General features: G+C 62.7%; 2 protein-coding genes across 7 annotated transcripts; both read right to left on the bottom strand.

Annotated features, from left to right (window-relative positions):
* Positions 1-5,191: 5,191 nt before the first annotated feature.
* On the bottom strand, positions 5,192-8,455 carry REM1 (RRAD and GEM like GTPase 1). Of its 2 annotated transcripts, none has more exons than XM_090065095.1 (4): positions 7,587-8,455; positions 7,231-7,313; positions 6,395-6,605; positions 5,192-6,185 (listed from the first exon to the last, which is right to left on the bottom strand). In XM_090065095.1, the coding sequence occupies exons 1-4, from the start codon at positions 7,888-7,890 to the stop codon at positions 5,917-5,919; spliced, it is 867 nt and encodes a 288-aa protein (XP_089921221.1). In that variant the 5' UTR covers positions 7,891-8,455; the 3' UTR covers positions 5,192-5,916. The 2 variants fall into 2 exon arrangements, with proteins under 2 accessions (XP_089921221.1, XP_089921220.1); XM_090065094.1 differs by having other exon boundaries at positions 5,192-6,245; positions 7,587-8,039.
* C10H20orf96 (chromosome 10 C20orf96 homolog) lies at positions 8,350-15,405 on the bottom strand. Of its 5 annotated transcripts, XM_090065088.1 has the most exons (12): positions 15,161-15,405; positions 14,995-15,086; positions 14,593-14,710; positions 14,131-14,261; positions 13,063-13,221; positions 12,674-12,773; positions 12,252-12,409; positions 12,043-12,144; positions 11,722-11,808; positions 11,471-11,589; positions 9,144-9,223; positions 8,350-9,052 (listed from the first exon to the last, which is right to left on the bottom strand). In XM_090065088.1, the coding sequence occupies exons 1-11, from the start codon at positions 15,399-15,401 to the stop codon at positions 9,157-9,159; spliced, it is 1,374 nt and encodes a 457-aa protein (XP_089921214.1). In that variant the 5' UTR covers positions 15,402-15,405; the 3' UTR covers positions 8,350-9,052; positions 9,144-9,156. The 5 variants fall into 5 exon arrangements, with proteins under 5 accessions (XP_089921214.1, XP_089921211.1, XP_089921212.1 ...); XM_090065085.1 differs by having other exon boundaries at positions 11,722-12,144; positions 12,252-12,773; positions 14,995-15,184; XM_090065086.1 differs by having other exon boundaries at positions 11,471-11,808; positions 12,252-12,773; positions 14,995-15,184.
* Positions 15,406-15,470: the final 65 nt, after the last annotated feature.

The raw sequence follows: 15,470 nt of genomic DNA, 5'->3' as shown, positions 1-15,470 counted from the left end.
CGCAGCTAAGCTAGCAGTGCCCGAGGGGGTTGGGTTACAGCTGGCTGTGGTGGGCCCACACTGCCCAGCAGCTAGGGCAGCGACTGCAGCATGCGCCCTTCCTCAAGGCCAGGGCTTGGCTGGTAAATAGTTAACCGAGGGCAAACACTTTCCCTTCCTGCCTCCTCGGTACTTGACTTTCCTTCCATGGCATTCACCCGGCTCCAGCCTCATGGGCCGACGGCTGTAGGAGCCCAGTCGCAGAGACCGCAGCTTGATACAACAGACCCGGCAGTCTCATCCCCATGGCAATTCAGGGTGATAACGGACTGTACCGTGCCCTGCTGCCAAGATGTGTCTGAATCCCAGAGCAGGCTGGAAGCCACCATGAGCAAAAACCCCTTTGGTCCATCGTTTTCTGTTGAAAGAATGAATGTTTCTACCTTTTTATTTCAATGGAAGAGTTTCCTTAGCAGCGCCATGGCCCTACCTGGCCTTTGCTGTGACCATGTGGAGAGTTGCACCCCTTTACAGCACCCATCCTTGAACGTGCAGCAGGCTGAAACCTCTGCAGAGCATCACGGCAGGGTGGGCAGGGAGAGTCTCCTCCAGGAGGTGATGGGTTTTGCTCTTAGCTCCACCCGAACAACCAGGCTGACTCCAGGCGGGCTTCCCTCCACATACCCTAGGACCAGTCCCCTGGGCTGTGCAATCTGTGCCTCCCACCACAACCATGGCCTTCCCTCTAAAAGAAAAACGTGTTTCCCTTCCTCCGGGTCTCAGAGATCCCTTTGATGACCCCGAACACCATGTCACGCATGCAGCACTGCCTGCCTGAGCGTGCAGACAGCCCAAGACCATCATCCCAGCCTCTCAGTGGATGAATATGTTTAACCAGAAAACAGTAAAGTGGCAAACAGGTTCCCTGCTGACCGCACTCCAAGAAGCCTTCGGTAAATATGTGTCGCCCATAATCCTGATCCGCCACCCAGGGCAGCCTGCCTAGGGGCTTCATTTCAGAGCATCCCTGCTTGGGCTGCAGCCTCCCTTTCCATATGGAAACACCCTCTCCACATTCCTCGTTCATGCAGTAACTGCTGCAGGATTTCTACCTGCCCTGCAAGCCGCATACCAAGTCCAGGGGTTTGGTCGGGACCGAAGGCCAACGTATGACAGCCCAGTGCAGCTGTGGGGAGCTGCCAACATCAATGGAGTCACCCCAAGGGTGCGTTTGGCCCGGGGAAAAAGGTGCTTCCACTCCAGGCCTCCAAATGTCGCTTGTTGGATTAAGACCTCACCCGGTTCTTCGCAGCTGAAGGGTGAAATGAGCCTGGAGCATTGCTGTTGTCCGGGGACTACAAGCAGAGTTTTCCACCCAGCTACAGAAAATAGGCTGGTGTTGGTAAGCCACGATGACCCAGCCAGGGTGCAAACTTCCAGCGTGGCAGGAGTTGAACGTCATGCAGGGAGGACCTCTCTTTCCTTCCGAAGCAGATCTCTTCAGTGAAGATGCCGTGCGGCGAGCACAGCCGACATCGCACTTGCAAACAGCCAGCGACCCATTTGATTCTCTCGCCCTGGGGAGAAGGACACGTGGCCTCGCTCAGCAGGTCCACGGCTCTCAGCCTGTGCTTGTCCTTATCAGAGCCCGCATGGCCGTGCCTCTTGCTGGCTGATAGCAGAGGCAGCTGCTTCCCTGAGTGGCCACTCCACTAGATTTCGGGGCAGAAAGAAGCCTTTTGCCCGATAGCATCTGGCCGGGATTGCAGCAGTGACCCAGGCCGGGGGAATTTCGGGGTCTCTCTCCATCTCCCAGCCTTTAACGTGCCCATTGCTCAGGCACGGGCTAAGACAGAGTGACACCAGAACAGCAGCATTGGGGTTCCAGCAGGACCCAATTTCAGGCCTCTCTCCCCACACCAGGCTCTAGAGATGGCTTGTCTACCCCCTGCCAGCAGCCCAAGGTGCCGGTGAAGAGGGCGTGAAGCTGAATTCCTTAGTCCATGGGGAGGGGGTGACTAGTCCCCAGTAGCAGGGGCTGGGGCCAGGACCAAGGTAGCACTGCAAGGACCATGGAGGGGAGCAGCACATCTGAAATAGCCTCCAGAAAGGTGCCTGGGCCAGGCTGCAGGGCTTGGAGGTGCCCACAGGGCCCTGCCATCGGTGCTAGCCTCAGCAACTGGAGAAGGGTGCAGCCCGCGACCTTCCTAACCACCTGGAGGGGGCATCTGCCCCTCCATACCATACCAGCCCCAGGTGCAGCTTCTCTGGAGCCATGGGGCCAGGCCGGTTCCCTTCTCTCCCCCTTCCCAGCACGTCCTCCCACCCACCCGCCTGCCAGCCCCCTGCCCCAGGCATTGCCTCTAGCCCAGGCTGCATTTTTCTGGGTTTGATCTCATTCTTTCCACTCTCCTCGCTGCTCGCCGCCTCTTGCCAATTTTCCATGATCCCGGCCCCTCCCCCGCACCGCAGCTACATGGAAACAGGGAGCGCTGTTTGCACGCAGCAGACAGCTGGATGCTCCTGGGACGCGGCTGGAGCCAGCCCAGGGCCCAGCTTTGGCGACAGTGGAGAGAGCCCTGCGGCCTGGCACTTTGCAGTGAGCCCTTTGCACTGCACGGTGTGGGGGCGCTGGCTTGCCAGGGTCAGTATCGCCCACTCCAGGCAGGGCAGCCTAGGGGGTAAGGGGCTTGGAGGATGGCTCATGCGTTTCAAATGCAACTAGGACTGCAGGGCTGCGAACTTCCTCCCAGCAGTGCCCTGACACTACCAGTTGGGCCTCCAGTGTCGCAGGCTTCCTCCCAGCAGTACCCAAGCCAATTGCTGATGGCTTGCAGGGCAGCAAGTTCGAGTACAGGCAGTTACGATCTATTCATCAGTGGATCCTGGTGCTGGCTGGTGCAAAGAGACTTTGAAGCGGGGCTGGGAGCCTGAGCCAAACCCTCTGAAGGTCCATTGCTGGGTGACGGACGAGGCAGTTGCTGTCCTCATCTCAGCTTGCCTTCAATGATGCCAGCATGGGAGAGCTGGGCACTGCAGTGTCTCTCTGCCTCCTCCCCAGCAGAAGCAGCTTCCATGGAGCAGGGAGACAAGGAGTCTCCGTTGCTTCCCTGCCATGAGATTGCTGCATTCCTGCCCCTTGCCCCCTGCCCCAGCCCTGGCGCTGAAGACGCAAAGGCCAGTGGAAACTCCTGACCTGCCCCCACGGAGGGAGTGGGCAGCCAAGTGGCCCTGGCACAGACCCAGGGCTTCTAAGCAAGGCCCCTCAAAGCGTCTTCCACGTTCCTCCAGCAGCGCAGGCTAAATTAAACACCAGCCACCAGGCCCGTGGCTCTTCTCCACAGCACAGACTCCTCCAGCCTGTCCTGGAGCTGGCTGTGGGCCTGTCCGCCCCCAGAGGTGCTGGCTGGGAGGATGCAAAGCCTCGTTGGCCTGTGGAACAAGGCGAGTTGCTATTGCTACCTGGGACCCCGGCAGGCTGGTCCCCGTGTCGCCCCGTGCCACACTGGCCTGCCCCAGCGGCCCCCTGCTGAGCAAGTGGGGGGGGCGATCAAGCATGGCGCTGAGAGCACAGAGCTCCCTGGGCGGCAGGAGCAGGGAAGCCCGCAGCTCTCGGGGGCCCTGGCAGCTGCAGCGCCCAGCACTGCGTCCTGCAGAGCTGCACGTCTCTAGCGAGGGGTGCAGTATAAACACCCGGCAGCATGACGCACCGCGGGCCTGCGGACGAAGCGCAGAGCCTCCCTGGCTGCGTTCTGACCATGCTTGGAGGAGGCAGCGGAGCGCGGGAGCTCCCGGGCAGGCTGCTGGGGAGGGCAGGACGGGCAGCCTCTGCACCCTCTTGGGCGGGGGGGGGGTTTCGGCAGGCCCCAGGCAACTCCACATGGGAGAGAGGGCCTGAGAGATGAGCCAAGATGCAAGGCCCCAAGGGCTGGAGCTGGGACCAAGACCTAAACCAAGCAGACCGCCCCGGCAGGGTGTAGGGAGCTCTTGGGGCAGCGTGATCTCCCCTGTGCTGCAGATCCCGAAAAGGGGGTACAAGGTGGGGCTGATCATCCCTGCAAGCTGCGCCTTTAGCTCAGCTCTGGGCTGCACCCCAGCTGAGCACCCCAGAGACCCCCCCAGGGCCCAGGTCTCCATCCCGGCTGCAATGAGCAGCTGGCAGCTCCTTCCCTTCCTCCACACACCTGCTTCTCCTTCCCCTGCCCCACAGTGCACTCCCCTGCTCACCTCATCGCCCCTCCGGCAGTCCCAGCCATGGGGTGCTGTCCCCAGTGCTGCTGCTGGAGCTCTCTTTAGCCTCTCGTAGAAACTCAGCCATTTCCACGCAGCCCCAGGACGGGAGCTCCAGATCTCACAAGCCCTGCTGCTCCCAGCTGTCCTGGACGAGCCTGGCCACCGCTAATGACCCCCAGGAGCTTCCAGCACCTGGGCCAGACCTGCCCTTCTCTGCTTGGAGGGGAGGGAGTGCTGGCTCCCAGCGCCCCCACTCAGGGGCCAGAGCCAGCCTCCCTGGCCAGTTCACCATCTGGCCCCGGGTGGGCAGACCCCACACACCCCGGAGGAGCTGGAGTCTGGGTGGGACTTAGCTCCTTTGCACAGCCAGCCTGAGTCACCCCATCACAGCTCCCAGGTTCCCCCCACAACTTGTTCACCCAGCCCTGGCTCTCCTCCCCATCCCAGCGCTTGCTAAGGCCCTGTCTCTCAGGCACCAGAGCACTGCCCATGCTGCCCCCCGCACCCTGTACCCACCTGCGTGGCTCATCCGACACCCAGACTGTCGGCTCCTTGGGGCAGGGGCTTCTTGCCCTGCATTCATACAGCCCCAAGCGCAGCGCACCCTGGCCCATAACCAGGGCTCCTAGGTGTTACAACAGTGTCCGTGCCGCACCCTGGCATGCAGAGCAGAGCTGCCTGCAGGTCCCGGTCCCCGACCACGCAGCCTGGAAGAGACCATGAACCCGTACACGGAGCGTGGGGCAGAGGTAGCTCCAGCTCCTTTCTGGGCACCTCTTACTGTGCAAATCATGCAATAAGGCTGGCACACGCTGCAGGGAACACCCCAAGAAGACTCCACAAGCCTGGTAGCCACAAGGCCCTACAGCTCATCCCCTTCTCCTTGCACCCCCAGGGCTTTTGTGCTGCTATTTCCAAGCTCCCTGCACCCTGCCAATGCAGGGCAGGCAGGATACCAGAGAGGACCAGGAGACCGGCATCGCTCTGGGTTCAGTTTATTTTGCGGGGCTCAGGGGCATTGTCGTGTTCGTATAAAGACAGCGGGAAAACCCGGTGGTAGAAACAGTGCGCAGAAGAGCGAGGCTGGTACAAAAGCCCGAGTCCCCGCTGAGAGGACCAGGACACCGGGTCTGAGGAACGCTGTCCCCCACACCCCACAACAGTCCTCAAAGCATCCTCCTCTTCCCACATGCCAGCACTGAAGCGAATATGTCCCTGGAGATGCCCTGTCCCCCAAGATGCCATCGCAGCCTGGATCGGGGCCTCCTTTGAGTGCCCACCCGGACCATGCTTCCTGCCAGCTGCAACATTCAGGGCCGTCGTGCTGCCCCCGGCCTCTGCCACAGAGTGCCACGTTTAACCTCAGTGCTTTCACATCCTCCTGGTGGTCCCCTGCCTTCTCCTGGGGGCCTTCTCCTTGCAGAGGTACACGCCTGGGCTCCGTGGAGCTGAGTCGCACCCCGGCCCCTCCACACCTCGTCCTGTAGGGCTGCAAGCCAGCAACTGGGGGCTGCTCTGCCTGCGGGAGTGGGACCCCCCCGGCTCCTCTGGCAGGGCCTTACAGCTTCCAAGGCTGCCGCCAAGAGGAGGTGGCTCCGTCCCCTGCTGTGGCTGCAGCCGGACCAGGGCAGGGCACACCACAAGAGTCTGCCAGGCCCCATACACACGGCTGCCGGAGCGTGCTCGGCCACCTGGCTGCGGGTCTCAGAGCATGGCCAGGTCGTGGCAGGACTTGGAGCGAGCTTTCAATGCCACTTTCCTGGTGACCAGGCGGCCGAGGAAGCGCCGGGCCCTCTTGGTGAGGCTCTCCTGGTGCGCGGGAGTGGCACGACGCTGGTCTCCGGCCTCCGAGCCGTCTCGGCGTAGACGGAGCTGGCGCACGACGCCCTCAAAGAGCTCGGCCACGTTGTGCTGCAGCGCGGCTGACGTCTCGATGAACTTGCAGTCGAAGACCACGGCGCAGGCCCGGCCCTCTGCAATGACCACGGGGCAGCCCCCGATCAGTGGGGCAAGCGGGGGACTGTTGGCACAGCCTGTGGGGTGGATGTGGGCAGAGGGGCACTCACGCTAGCGGGGCAGAGTGGCTGTGGGTGGGACAACTGGCAGGGCAGCTCCCTCCAGAGCCTTGGCACAGCTGAAACCAGGCCAGAAGCCCCCCGGACCTGCTCCCTGGCTCGCTCACCTTCCACGGAGACCTCTCGACACCGCACCAGGTCTGTTTTGTTGCCCACCAGGATGATGGGGATATTCTCGGCCTGCCGGGTGCGGCGCAGCTGGATCCGCAGCTCGGAGGCACTCTCAAAGCTGCTCCTGTCTGTGACGGAGTAGACGATGATGTAGGCATTCCCCACCTGCAGGCAGCAGTTGTGGGACCGGTTCTCCTCGTCCTGGGCCTGCGCAGGGGAAGGGGAGCGTTATTGCGGGCTGAGGCAAGTTGTCTGCTCTCCCACCCACCCCTGCTCAGGCAGGTCCCCCATGCAAACCGTGGACATGCAAGATAGGGATGGAGACACATTCCCTAGATTTTATTGTGCAGGGACTGTACCACGCAGCCTCCCTCCCTGCCAGGCTGGACTTGCACCCGTGTGGCCCTGTTTGCGCACGGCACGTCCTGTGCTGGGCAAGCCCCACGACTGCTGGGGAGAGTCTGGTGGTGGGGCAGGGGCTTTTTGACACTATCTCCTCTGCAACGCACCAGCTGCAAATTATGGCCCCGGCTGGGATGAGTTCCCTGCAGTCACTCATGCATCCCGGGTGCCAGGACTGGGCTCCCAGACCAGAGCCAGCCGCCTCGGGGTGATAGGACCTACAGTGAGAAGCCCGAGCTGCTCACTCCCTTGGGTATCAGCAGAGCTCGTGGCTGCAGAAGCACCCGGCAGGCAGGGCAAGACCTCGCCCACACCCCAGCTCAGGAGCCGAGCGCCTGGGGCAACCGGTGCCATGGTGTTACCAGCCCCACCAAGGTCCTGTGCAGCCAGACGCGCTGTCCCACCCCTCTGAGCCCCATCCAGCCCCTACCCGTGGTGCTGGCTCCCAGGTGTCCATCACCAGCAGCTTGGTCTCCTCATCATCCACGGACAGGGTGCACTCGTATGTGTCCTCTGCAATGAGGCAGCCAGCGGATCAGTGCCCTGCACCGGGACAGGGACCTGGCTGGAAAGACCCCCCAGCACAGCTGGCAGCTCCCTCCCTGCCAGGTCAACCTGGGCCTGGGGGACAGGAGGCTGCAGCTGGGTGGGGTACAGCCTCCCTCCACAACCAAACTGAGCTGGAGCCGATCCCCTGAAGGCTCTACTTCTCCGGGGGCCAGTGCCATGCCTCCCCCCACCCCCACCGGCCACCCCCAGCCCTCACTTGCCTCGGCAGGGACCCACCTCCCAGCAGCTCGGGTACATCCCTCTCTGGGACACCAGCGAAGAGGTTGACCAGGCTGGTCTTGCCCACGCCGGGGTCCCCCAGCAGCACCACGCGGTACAGTGACTCCCAGGAGCCGGCTGAATCCGAGGACCAGTTGCTGCGCCGCGCCAAGCCCTTGTCCCCGGGCTGGGGCCACTGGGCGTGCCCGGGCTGGGTGCTGGGGGGCTCCAGGGGGCTCCGGGACCGGTAGCACAGGGGCACCGGGGTGCTGGCCCGGCGCTGCACCAGGCTCTTGCTGCTGTGCTGCGTGTTCAGCGTCATGCTCTTCAATGCAGGCAGGGCCGGGGGCTCAGGCTGGAGGGGAGCCCCTCTTCCTGGGGTGCTCAGCCCTGCCCACGTCCAGCCCCGCTGCCCCGGGCAGCTCCAGGCTCCAGTAACCCGAGCCCACGGCTCAATAATGCAGGACAGCGGCGTCGGGTTACCTGCCCCGGGAGCTGCCGGCCCGACAGCTCTGCTCCGCCTGCACCCCGCGAGCCGGGCTTTAAAGCCCAGGCAGGGAGGCGGAGCCCCCAGGCCGTCCCGGCCCCCCTTGCAGGGCGGAGCTGGGACACTGCCCCGCGCCCGCACCCAAGACCCCCGGGGACACCGGGCTGTGCCCTCTGCCACCCCACAAGAAAGCCCCTGCCCTGTTTCTGGACCAGTGCCTGGCAGCCCCCCATGCCAAGGTGCCCACTGCAGCCCTGTGTTGGCTTCGGTGGAGCGGGGCCAGCGGGCTGAACTCAGCCCTCCCCTGCTGGGCAGCAGAGGCCCCGAAGCTTGCAGCTTCAGCCAGGGGAGAAGGGGGGACAAGGTTGCACCCCGCTTAACCGAATCCTGGATCCGCCCCTGCTGGGCCGGACACCCCTGGTCCCTGGCAGCAGCCAGTTCCTACAGCCGGGGCCATGCGGCTGGCATCGCTTCCAGGCTGGTGGGGTCAGAGGCGGCTGCACGACCCGGTGCCCGTTACAGCTGGGTCAAAGGCGGTGACTCCTGGCACGAGGGCGGCTCAAATTCACAGCGATGCCCCTCCTCGGCTCTGCCCCTGACCCCAGCAGAGCCCCGGCGTGTGAACGGTTATTCAGATGGGGCAAAAAGGAGCTTCCACATTAAGAGGCTTCGGCTTTATTTCACCACCTAGACCGAGAGCTGCATTGGGAACACTGCAGAGTTTCCCATCAACTGGTCCCTCTCCCAGGCTGAACGCCATCAGAGTCCCTCAAGAGCAGGGCAGGCATTGGAGGAAGGTGCAGGGACTGAATACTGAGGTGGGTGGCAGGACCCTGCCTGGAAATGCAAAGGTTTCCATGGAGCCTTGAAAGTGGGAGACCCCAGGGGGGACCGGGTGTTGGCAGCTGATGGGGAGGTATCGGAAAGACAAGGGAAGCACATGAGCCACAGCAATGAGTCCTTTCATGCCCGAATATCTCTGGTGGAGCTGAAGAGCCTGCGCAAAGGAGAGATGCTGGGATGGATGGTGGGCCCTCATCTATGGGGTAGGCAGACCGGGCCCAGCAGGAGAGGCGTGAGCTGCTTACCCAGCATCTGGGACTAGAAGGCGACGTCCTCCTCCTCCTCCTGTGGGACGCTGAGCACGACCTCCTCGTCCGGCAGGCACCTGAGCAGAGAGGAGACAGCTGTCAGCAGCAAAGCCGGGCACGGCAAGGGCATACGGCTGTGGCTCAGGGCACGAGCCCAGCTCCAGCTCCCAGGCACATCGTGCACTGTGGGAAATCAGGGTCAGGTGACTTGCCAAATGGCATGCAACAAGTCAGTGGCAGAGGCAGAAACAAGCCCTTCCTCTCCTGCCTCCCGGACTCTGGCTCTGACCACCCTGCAAGGCCGAGGCAGGGAATGGGAGGCATGAGGAGAGGCGTGAAGGGGCTCTGCTTTGGCAATTTGAATACAAATGCAGAAGGGGAAGCGACCCCCTGCCTCCTGGCCCCCCAGCTCTGCTTCTGCACCACGAGCAGTTCATGCTCTGCCCGTCCTGGCGAACGCGGGGCATCCCCTTCCCTGCGCCCAGAGCTCCCCTCCTCTCACAGCCGCTTCTGGGGCTGAATCCCACCCCCCCGGGGCTGGCATCTGGAAAACCAAAGAGCTAATTAAAAAAGCAGAACGAGCTGGGGAAGTCATGTGAAGAGCGTGAGGGGGTCAGTGGGAAACATCCCAGGGGTCATCGTCAACGAGATGACGGGGGCAGCTCTGGCCAACTCTCCCAAGGCCGTCAGGGCTGGGCCATCACCTCTGCCCGCCTTGGGAGGTTGCAGAAACTTTCCACTTGCTCCCCCTTCTATTTTTAACCCTTTTCCCAGCTGTGCACAGTAACCCTGCCCTTCCCCCCAGCTGTCAGGACTAATTAATACCCCGTTTTATCCTTTTTTTCATTTGGAAAAAAAAAAAGTAAGTTCCAGTAATACATCACAAGGGCCTTCAGCGCCCGCCAGCTTCCTGACATGTTCCAGGCGTTCCTTCTGCTTTGGATCATGCCATTAGCACGCTGCCCCCCACACCTGGACAAACAGGGCTGGGAGTCAGGAGACCTGGGCCCGCTTATCGGCTCTGCCCAATTCCCTGGGAGGCGCGCTCTGCCCAAAACAGAGGGGATCTGCAGGCCTGAGCTGCCTCGGCGGAGCCGCTATAGGCAGGTCCGTCTCCTTCACAGCGTGTCTGCACGCACAGTGGCTGTAAACCAGCGTGCAAACTGGGCCAAGAGCTTCACACTCATTTCATGTGCACGACTGCCAGTTTTACACTCTCTGGCGTTCAAACCCCTTCAGTGGTCTGGCCGAATAGCGCCCTGACTTATCCCCCCTGCTCCCGGCTCAAATCACTAACACGTAACGGCTGGAGGCAGCTGCAAGTCCCCTGGCGCTCTTCCATCGCGCTTCTATTTTAAGGCGACAGCATTTCCGCTGGATGCCGCGGCTCTCCGGCGTGCGGTGGACTGCCATCTGGCGTCCACAGCGTCCCAGTCGCCCTCGGGTAGGGATGGATGGGTTGCAGGGTGGGTTGATTGCCTCCCTCTCTGTGTCTGCAGCCGACGGCCTAGCACAGCCTTCCGGTTTGCTCCTGAGATGAGAGCCCGGGCCCCTGCGAGTGGGCCAGCAGGGCTATCTGCACATGGATGTGCCAGCGAGGATATCCAGCTTGCTTCCCATACCTGCTGGCCAACATCCATGAGCCTTGGGGTTTTAGATTCTCCTGCGCTCGGGGCTGAAAGCAACCGGCCTCCGGCGGCTGGAAGGGAGCAACGCCTGCCTTGGAGACAGCTGTTACCCAGCAGGAAGCGTGCTGATGATCTTCTCCACCTAGTCGTGGGTGGGTGTGGGGAGCCCACCCAAAAGTGGCTTCAGTGCTGCTCTGTGGCTTCACGTTCCCAGCAGCAAAACAAGATGAAGAACATAGGACTTGGCTGTGGTGCGACCCAGGAGACAGGGAAAAGGCTCAGCGAGCCCTTGTCTCTTCAGTGACATCAAAAGAGGCCTCTCCATCTCGCAGGCTGGGGAAGTGGAGGCACCGACAAGGGACGTGGCTGGACCGGGCGGACAGGAAATCAGTATCAGAGCCGTGGTCAGCGCTTCCTAGTGCCTCGCTCCCTCTTCTGTGCTAAGACCATAGGGCCGGGCGCCCCGGTTCAATGGCAGGGTCCGGACCATCCCTGGGTTTCCACAGGATGATGCTCAGAGCTGGGACGACGGTGCTGGGAGGCCGAGTTCAGTCACGCACAGAGCCAGACCGGCTGGGATGGGAAGCGACCCTCAGAGCCCCCATGCAGAGAGCGAGCCAGGTGCAATCACGGACACCGGTGTCAGGATGGGCGACGGCGCCTGGCCTGGCTGGGGATGCGGGTGCGGGGGCTTACCTGGGCCTGCGGAGCAGGACGTCGGCGAAGATCACCTCTCGGGGGTCCCTGAGGTCCCCGCGCAGCCTCTGGATGCTGCGCTGCAGCTCCACGATGTCTTCCTGCAGCTCTGCGATTACCTGGAGGATGGCATGTGGGAGACCAGCTGCTGGGCTGCTTGGTGCCCCCCACACACTCCCCACTTCATCCCCGGTCCCAGTGCAACAGAGGGGTTGCACTGCCAAGCCTGCTACCCCCACCCACCTCCTCACCTCCTTCTGCATTTCCACCTCTTTCTGCAGCACCCGGTTGTTGGCGGACATCTGCTGCAGGCTGTCCTTGTAGGGAGACAGCGTCTCCTGCACGCACAGGGAAACCCCACCCCAGGTGAAGGGGCAGAAACAGCGGCAGGCAATCCCAGCCCCTGGCTGTGCTGGAAGAGGTGCAGAAAACCCAGGACAGCCACAGCAGCCACAAAGGTACGGGGCAGCAGTGCACGGGCGCCTGGGCACAGTGGTGCCATAGTGGGTCAGACCCACCCAGGCCCTCCCACTGATCATCGTGCACCTGAAAGATGGCCACGATGCCCTCACCTCGATCACAGCCCGTATGATCTGCTCCTGCTCCTCCTGCATCTTCTTGCTCAGGCCCCCCATGACACTTCTTGCCATCTCTTCCAGCTCATCTGTTTCATCCTGGGAATCGCCCAGGTCGGGGGCACAGGAACCGGACAGCAGAAGGCATGTGAGCAACTCGGGACCTTGCTCCCTAGCCCTTGGTCAGGAAGGAGACGTCCCCTCACCTGCTGCTCCTCCTTCAGGCTCTGGATGTCGCGCAGCAGCTGGTCTATCTGGATGGCCTTGGCGGGGTACTCCTTGTCCATGTATGCTCGCAGGACGCCCAGCTCATCCTGCAGCGCCTGCACCTTCCCGTTCACACGAGCCAGCTCCTGCTGCAGCTCTGACAGAGACACGGGAAGGGCAAGCTGAGCCCCAAGCCCTCTCCGCGGGCGCTGCCCGCTCAGGGGAGCCAAGGCAATGTTTGTTCCCTGGAGCAAGGCCCTTCCCTTTGCAGGGGTCACGGGGGTGGACAGAGAAAGAGGCTGCCTCCCTGTGCAAAGCTTGAAGGCAGCTGTGATGCCTGGAGGCAATCGGGGCAAATGACACAAGGAGGCAAGGGTGGCAGGCATCTCATGCCAGCTTGGGGTGAACCGTCCATCCTTACTTGCCAGGTTGTTCTCCATGGTTTTCTCTGCTTCCTGCAGCTCCGCTGCCGCGGCGCCCACCTGGTGCCGGCTGGAGTCCTGAAGGCTCGTCACCATCGTCTAGAGAGAGGGGAGCCTTGTTGCCGCCTGTCCGGGCCTCCCTGCAGGACTGTGGGCACCCGCTCGCCATGGGCTGCATTGCCCCAGCTAATGGCAGGGGGGGAGCTCCCCCTGAATTGTGCCACGGCGTACAAGCTGCCGAGGATCTCCTGAGCGCAGACCCCCCCGGACCACGGGAGATGGGCGGGTCGAGGCCTGAGCCCCGTCACGGGTCATGCGGCAGCTTTGACCTCCTTGGGTGTGGGTTGGGGGAGCTGAGCAGGCCCCGCCGGGCACCCGCCAGCCTCACCCCGAAGACTTCGTACTGCTGCAGCAGCTCCCGGACTTGCTTGACGGTGCTATCCTCGGCCTGCTGCACCTCCTGGACCAGGCGCTCGTTGGTCTCTGCCAGGAAGGCGCCGTGCTGCTTCAGCTTGTCCAAGGACGTCCTCTGCGACCTGGTCAGTCTCTGGAAGAAAGCCGGGCGGAAGGCACGTGCCCGCTTGCCAAGCGTCCTACACTGCAACACCCCCACTCCCGGCGCCCGTAGCCCTACCACGGAGATGGGCCTGGCTTGCTTTTCATGCCGGCCCCCCAGCCATACAACTGCCCCCCGCTCCCCCTTTCCTCAGTGGCCAGCTGCTTTATCACTGCTTTCGCCCTCCTGCTCCTCAGGCGCTTTGGGCCTGATTCCTCCTTGCTCTATTGCTGGGCTATCACCTGCCTGAGCAAAAGCCGACGTGAGATCAGCTCGTGCTTCCGAATCAGAGGGGCAGCGGTTCCCCTTCGCTCTGCACCTCTTTGCATAGGATCGCAGGACTCCCCTGGCCCTGCTGCCTGCAGCGGGGCAGGGCATACACCCACCCTTCCCCGAGGGACGTTGTCTAACCTCCAGGGAAGGAGGCTCCGGTACGACCACTGCAGTGCTAGCTCCTTCCCTGCAGTCCAGCCTAAGTCACCTTCGCTGCAGGTGAAGCTGGTTTCTTCTCACCCACCTCCCAGGGGCTGGGGAAAACCGTTGCTCCCCTAGCAATGCTCCTTTCTGTACTGGGAGATGTACGCCCACACCACCCATTTCCTCTTTCCCAGACTAAATAAGCCCAGTTCCTTCTTCTCTGCCCGCAGGCTGCGCTTCCCAAATCTCCGGTCGTGCTGGGGGATCGCCGCTGGACGCCCCCCCGCAACTACATCCCTTTCAACCCGGGCCCTGAGCCACCCCAGTGCCCAGGAAGGCAGAACAACCTCCTGTGTCTTCTGCACGTGCACGGCTTATGCCTGACTACAAATGAATCGGGCAACCAGTGTTTCCCCTCCACGAGGGCAGGCCCAGCTTGCGGTATGCAGGTGCGGGGCAGCCCTGAATACTTCCTTCATGTACCGTAAAGATTTTGATATTGTCCAGGCTTCTTGCGAGCTCCGCGTCCTTGGCCGACGTCTTCTTTGGAGCAAATCTCTGCTTCCGTAGAGAGACTGACTTTGTCGGCAAGGCTGATCTGACGCAGACCTGGGCTAGTGAAACAGAAGATGCCCTGCACTGACATTTCTGCCTGGTTTTAATGCCTTACCCGACGGGTGCAGGCCTCACGGATGCCATCCAGGGGAGTTTAGGGGGTGCCTGTGGTGGGGAGCTGAAGATCCAGGTGTGGGAGCCCTGGATGCGAGGGCGCTCTGTGCCCTGCCAGCTGCAGCTCCTCCGTGCTTTGCTTTCCCAGCTGGGGAATGGGGTAGAGGCGCTGGCTTGGGGGCTGCACGGCTGCTCTGTGCCCAGATGCCCGCCATGGAAAACTGCACCTGAGCTGCTGGAGGGGTGCAGATGGGCAGGGGCAGGAGCTAGACTGACCTGGCTGCCTGCCTCTCTGGGGGCAGGCAGAGCTCACTTCCCTTCTCCTGTCCAGCGAGGCGATGGAGGGCAGAGTCACCTTCTTCTTTGCTTCCACCCGCTGCCACTTGCTGTAATCCTGAATGCAGCGTCCCAGGAAAGCAGGACATTGCTGCTTCAGAGGCAGAGCCACAGCCTCTCTGCAAGCACCCCCGTGCGCCCGCCCTGCGTTGCCCCTGGCCTTGCAGAGCCCCGGGCCGGGCTCTGGCTCTGGCTCTCACCCATCTGCCAAGGAGAGGGCACCGTGTGCTGGCCCGCGCTCCATCCAAACTGCCACTGCACCTGGGCTGTGCATGCTCCCCAGTGCCCCCAGCACCGTGGCACCTCCAGAGCCTGGTTGGACACGGCCTCGAAGGGACTTACTGTCTTCTCCTGCTCTTTCACCATTTTTGGGGTCAGAGCGCTCAGGCCCGGGGCAGCCATCACCACCCGGCTGCAGGAGGCGGATGAATAGGATAGGGCAGGTTACGGCACGCACGACCCGCCGGGGCTGGGAGTGGGGGGCACCTCCCGAGGGCTCCCCCAGCCCCCGGTACCGCCTCCCGCTCCACAGCTCCAGGCGCCCCCGTCAGGCTGGTCCCTCTCCAGGGCGTCTTGTGTCCTAGCAACCCAGGAACACAGCCAGCCGCCATGACAACGGAGGCGGGTGCGGAAGCAGCCGGAGATGGGATGGCAGCCGGGCCGGCGGCCTGTGCTGGGCAATGCCCCCGCTCGGGCCCGGGGGTTACTGCCGCTAAGGAGACCAGAGCCAGCACAGGGGCATGCTGCATCGCTTCAGCTGCAAGCCCCTGCACCCACGCAAGTGCCCCCGAGAGCAAGGCCAGTGCTCAGAGAGATCC

Source organism: Crocodylus siamensis, chromosome 10 (assembly GCF_052110815.1).
Source record: "Crocodylus siamensis isolate JL-2025a chromosome 10, ASM5211081v1, whole genome shotgun sequence".
In the NCBI taxonomy this organism is placed as follows: Eukaryota; Metazoa; Chordata; order Crocodylia; family Crocodylidae; genus Crocodylus; species Crocodylus siamensis.
Note: the sequence above shows the minus strand (reverse complement) of the source record. Positions and strands in the feature narration are given on the sequence as shown.

Excerpts from the sequence above, each read along its gene's own strand:
- REM1 (XM_090065094.1), bottom strand. The coding sequence starts at position 7,890 with ATGACGCTGAACACGCAGCACAGCAGCAAGAGCCTGGTGCAGCGCCGG. Across the intron at positions 6,606-7,230 it reads CCTGGGAGCCAGCACCACGG|GCCCAGGACGAGGAGAACCG; the intron begins GTAGGGGCTGGA and ends TCCCCTGCGCAG. Across the intron at positions 6,246-6,394 it reads TCGAGAGGTCTCCGTGGAAG|GCTGTGCCAACAGTCCCCCG; the intron begins GTGAGCGAGCCA and ends TCCACCCCACAG.
- C10H20orf96 (XM_090065084.1), bottom strand. The coding sequence starts at position 15,054 with ATGGCTGCCCCGGGCCTGAGCGCTCTGACCCCAAAAATGGTGAAAGAG. Across the intron at positions 14,711-14,994 it reads TGAAAGAGCAGGAGAAGACA|GATTACAGCAAGTGGCAGCG; the intron begins GTAAGTCCCTTC and ends CGCTGCATTCAG. Across the intron at positions 12,774-13,062 it reads AGCAGTACGAAGTCTTCGGG|ACGATGGTGACGAGCCTTCA; the intron begins GTGAGGCTGGCG and ends CCCTCTCTCTAG.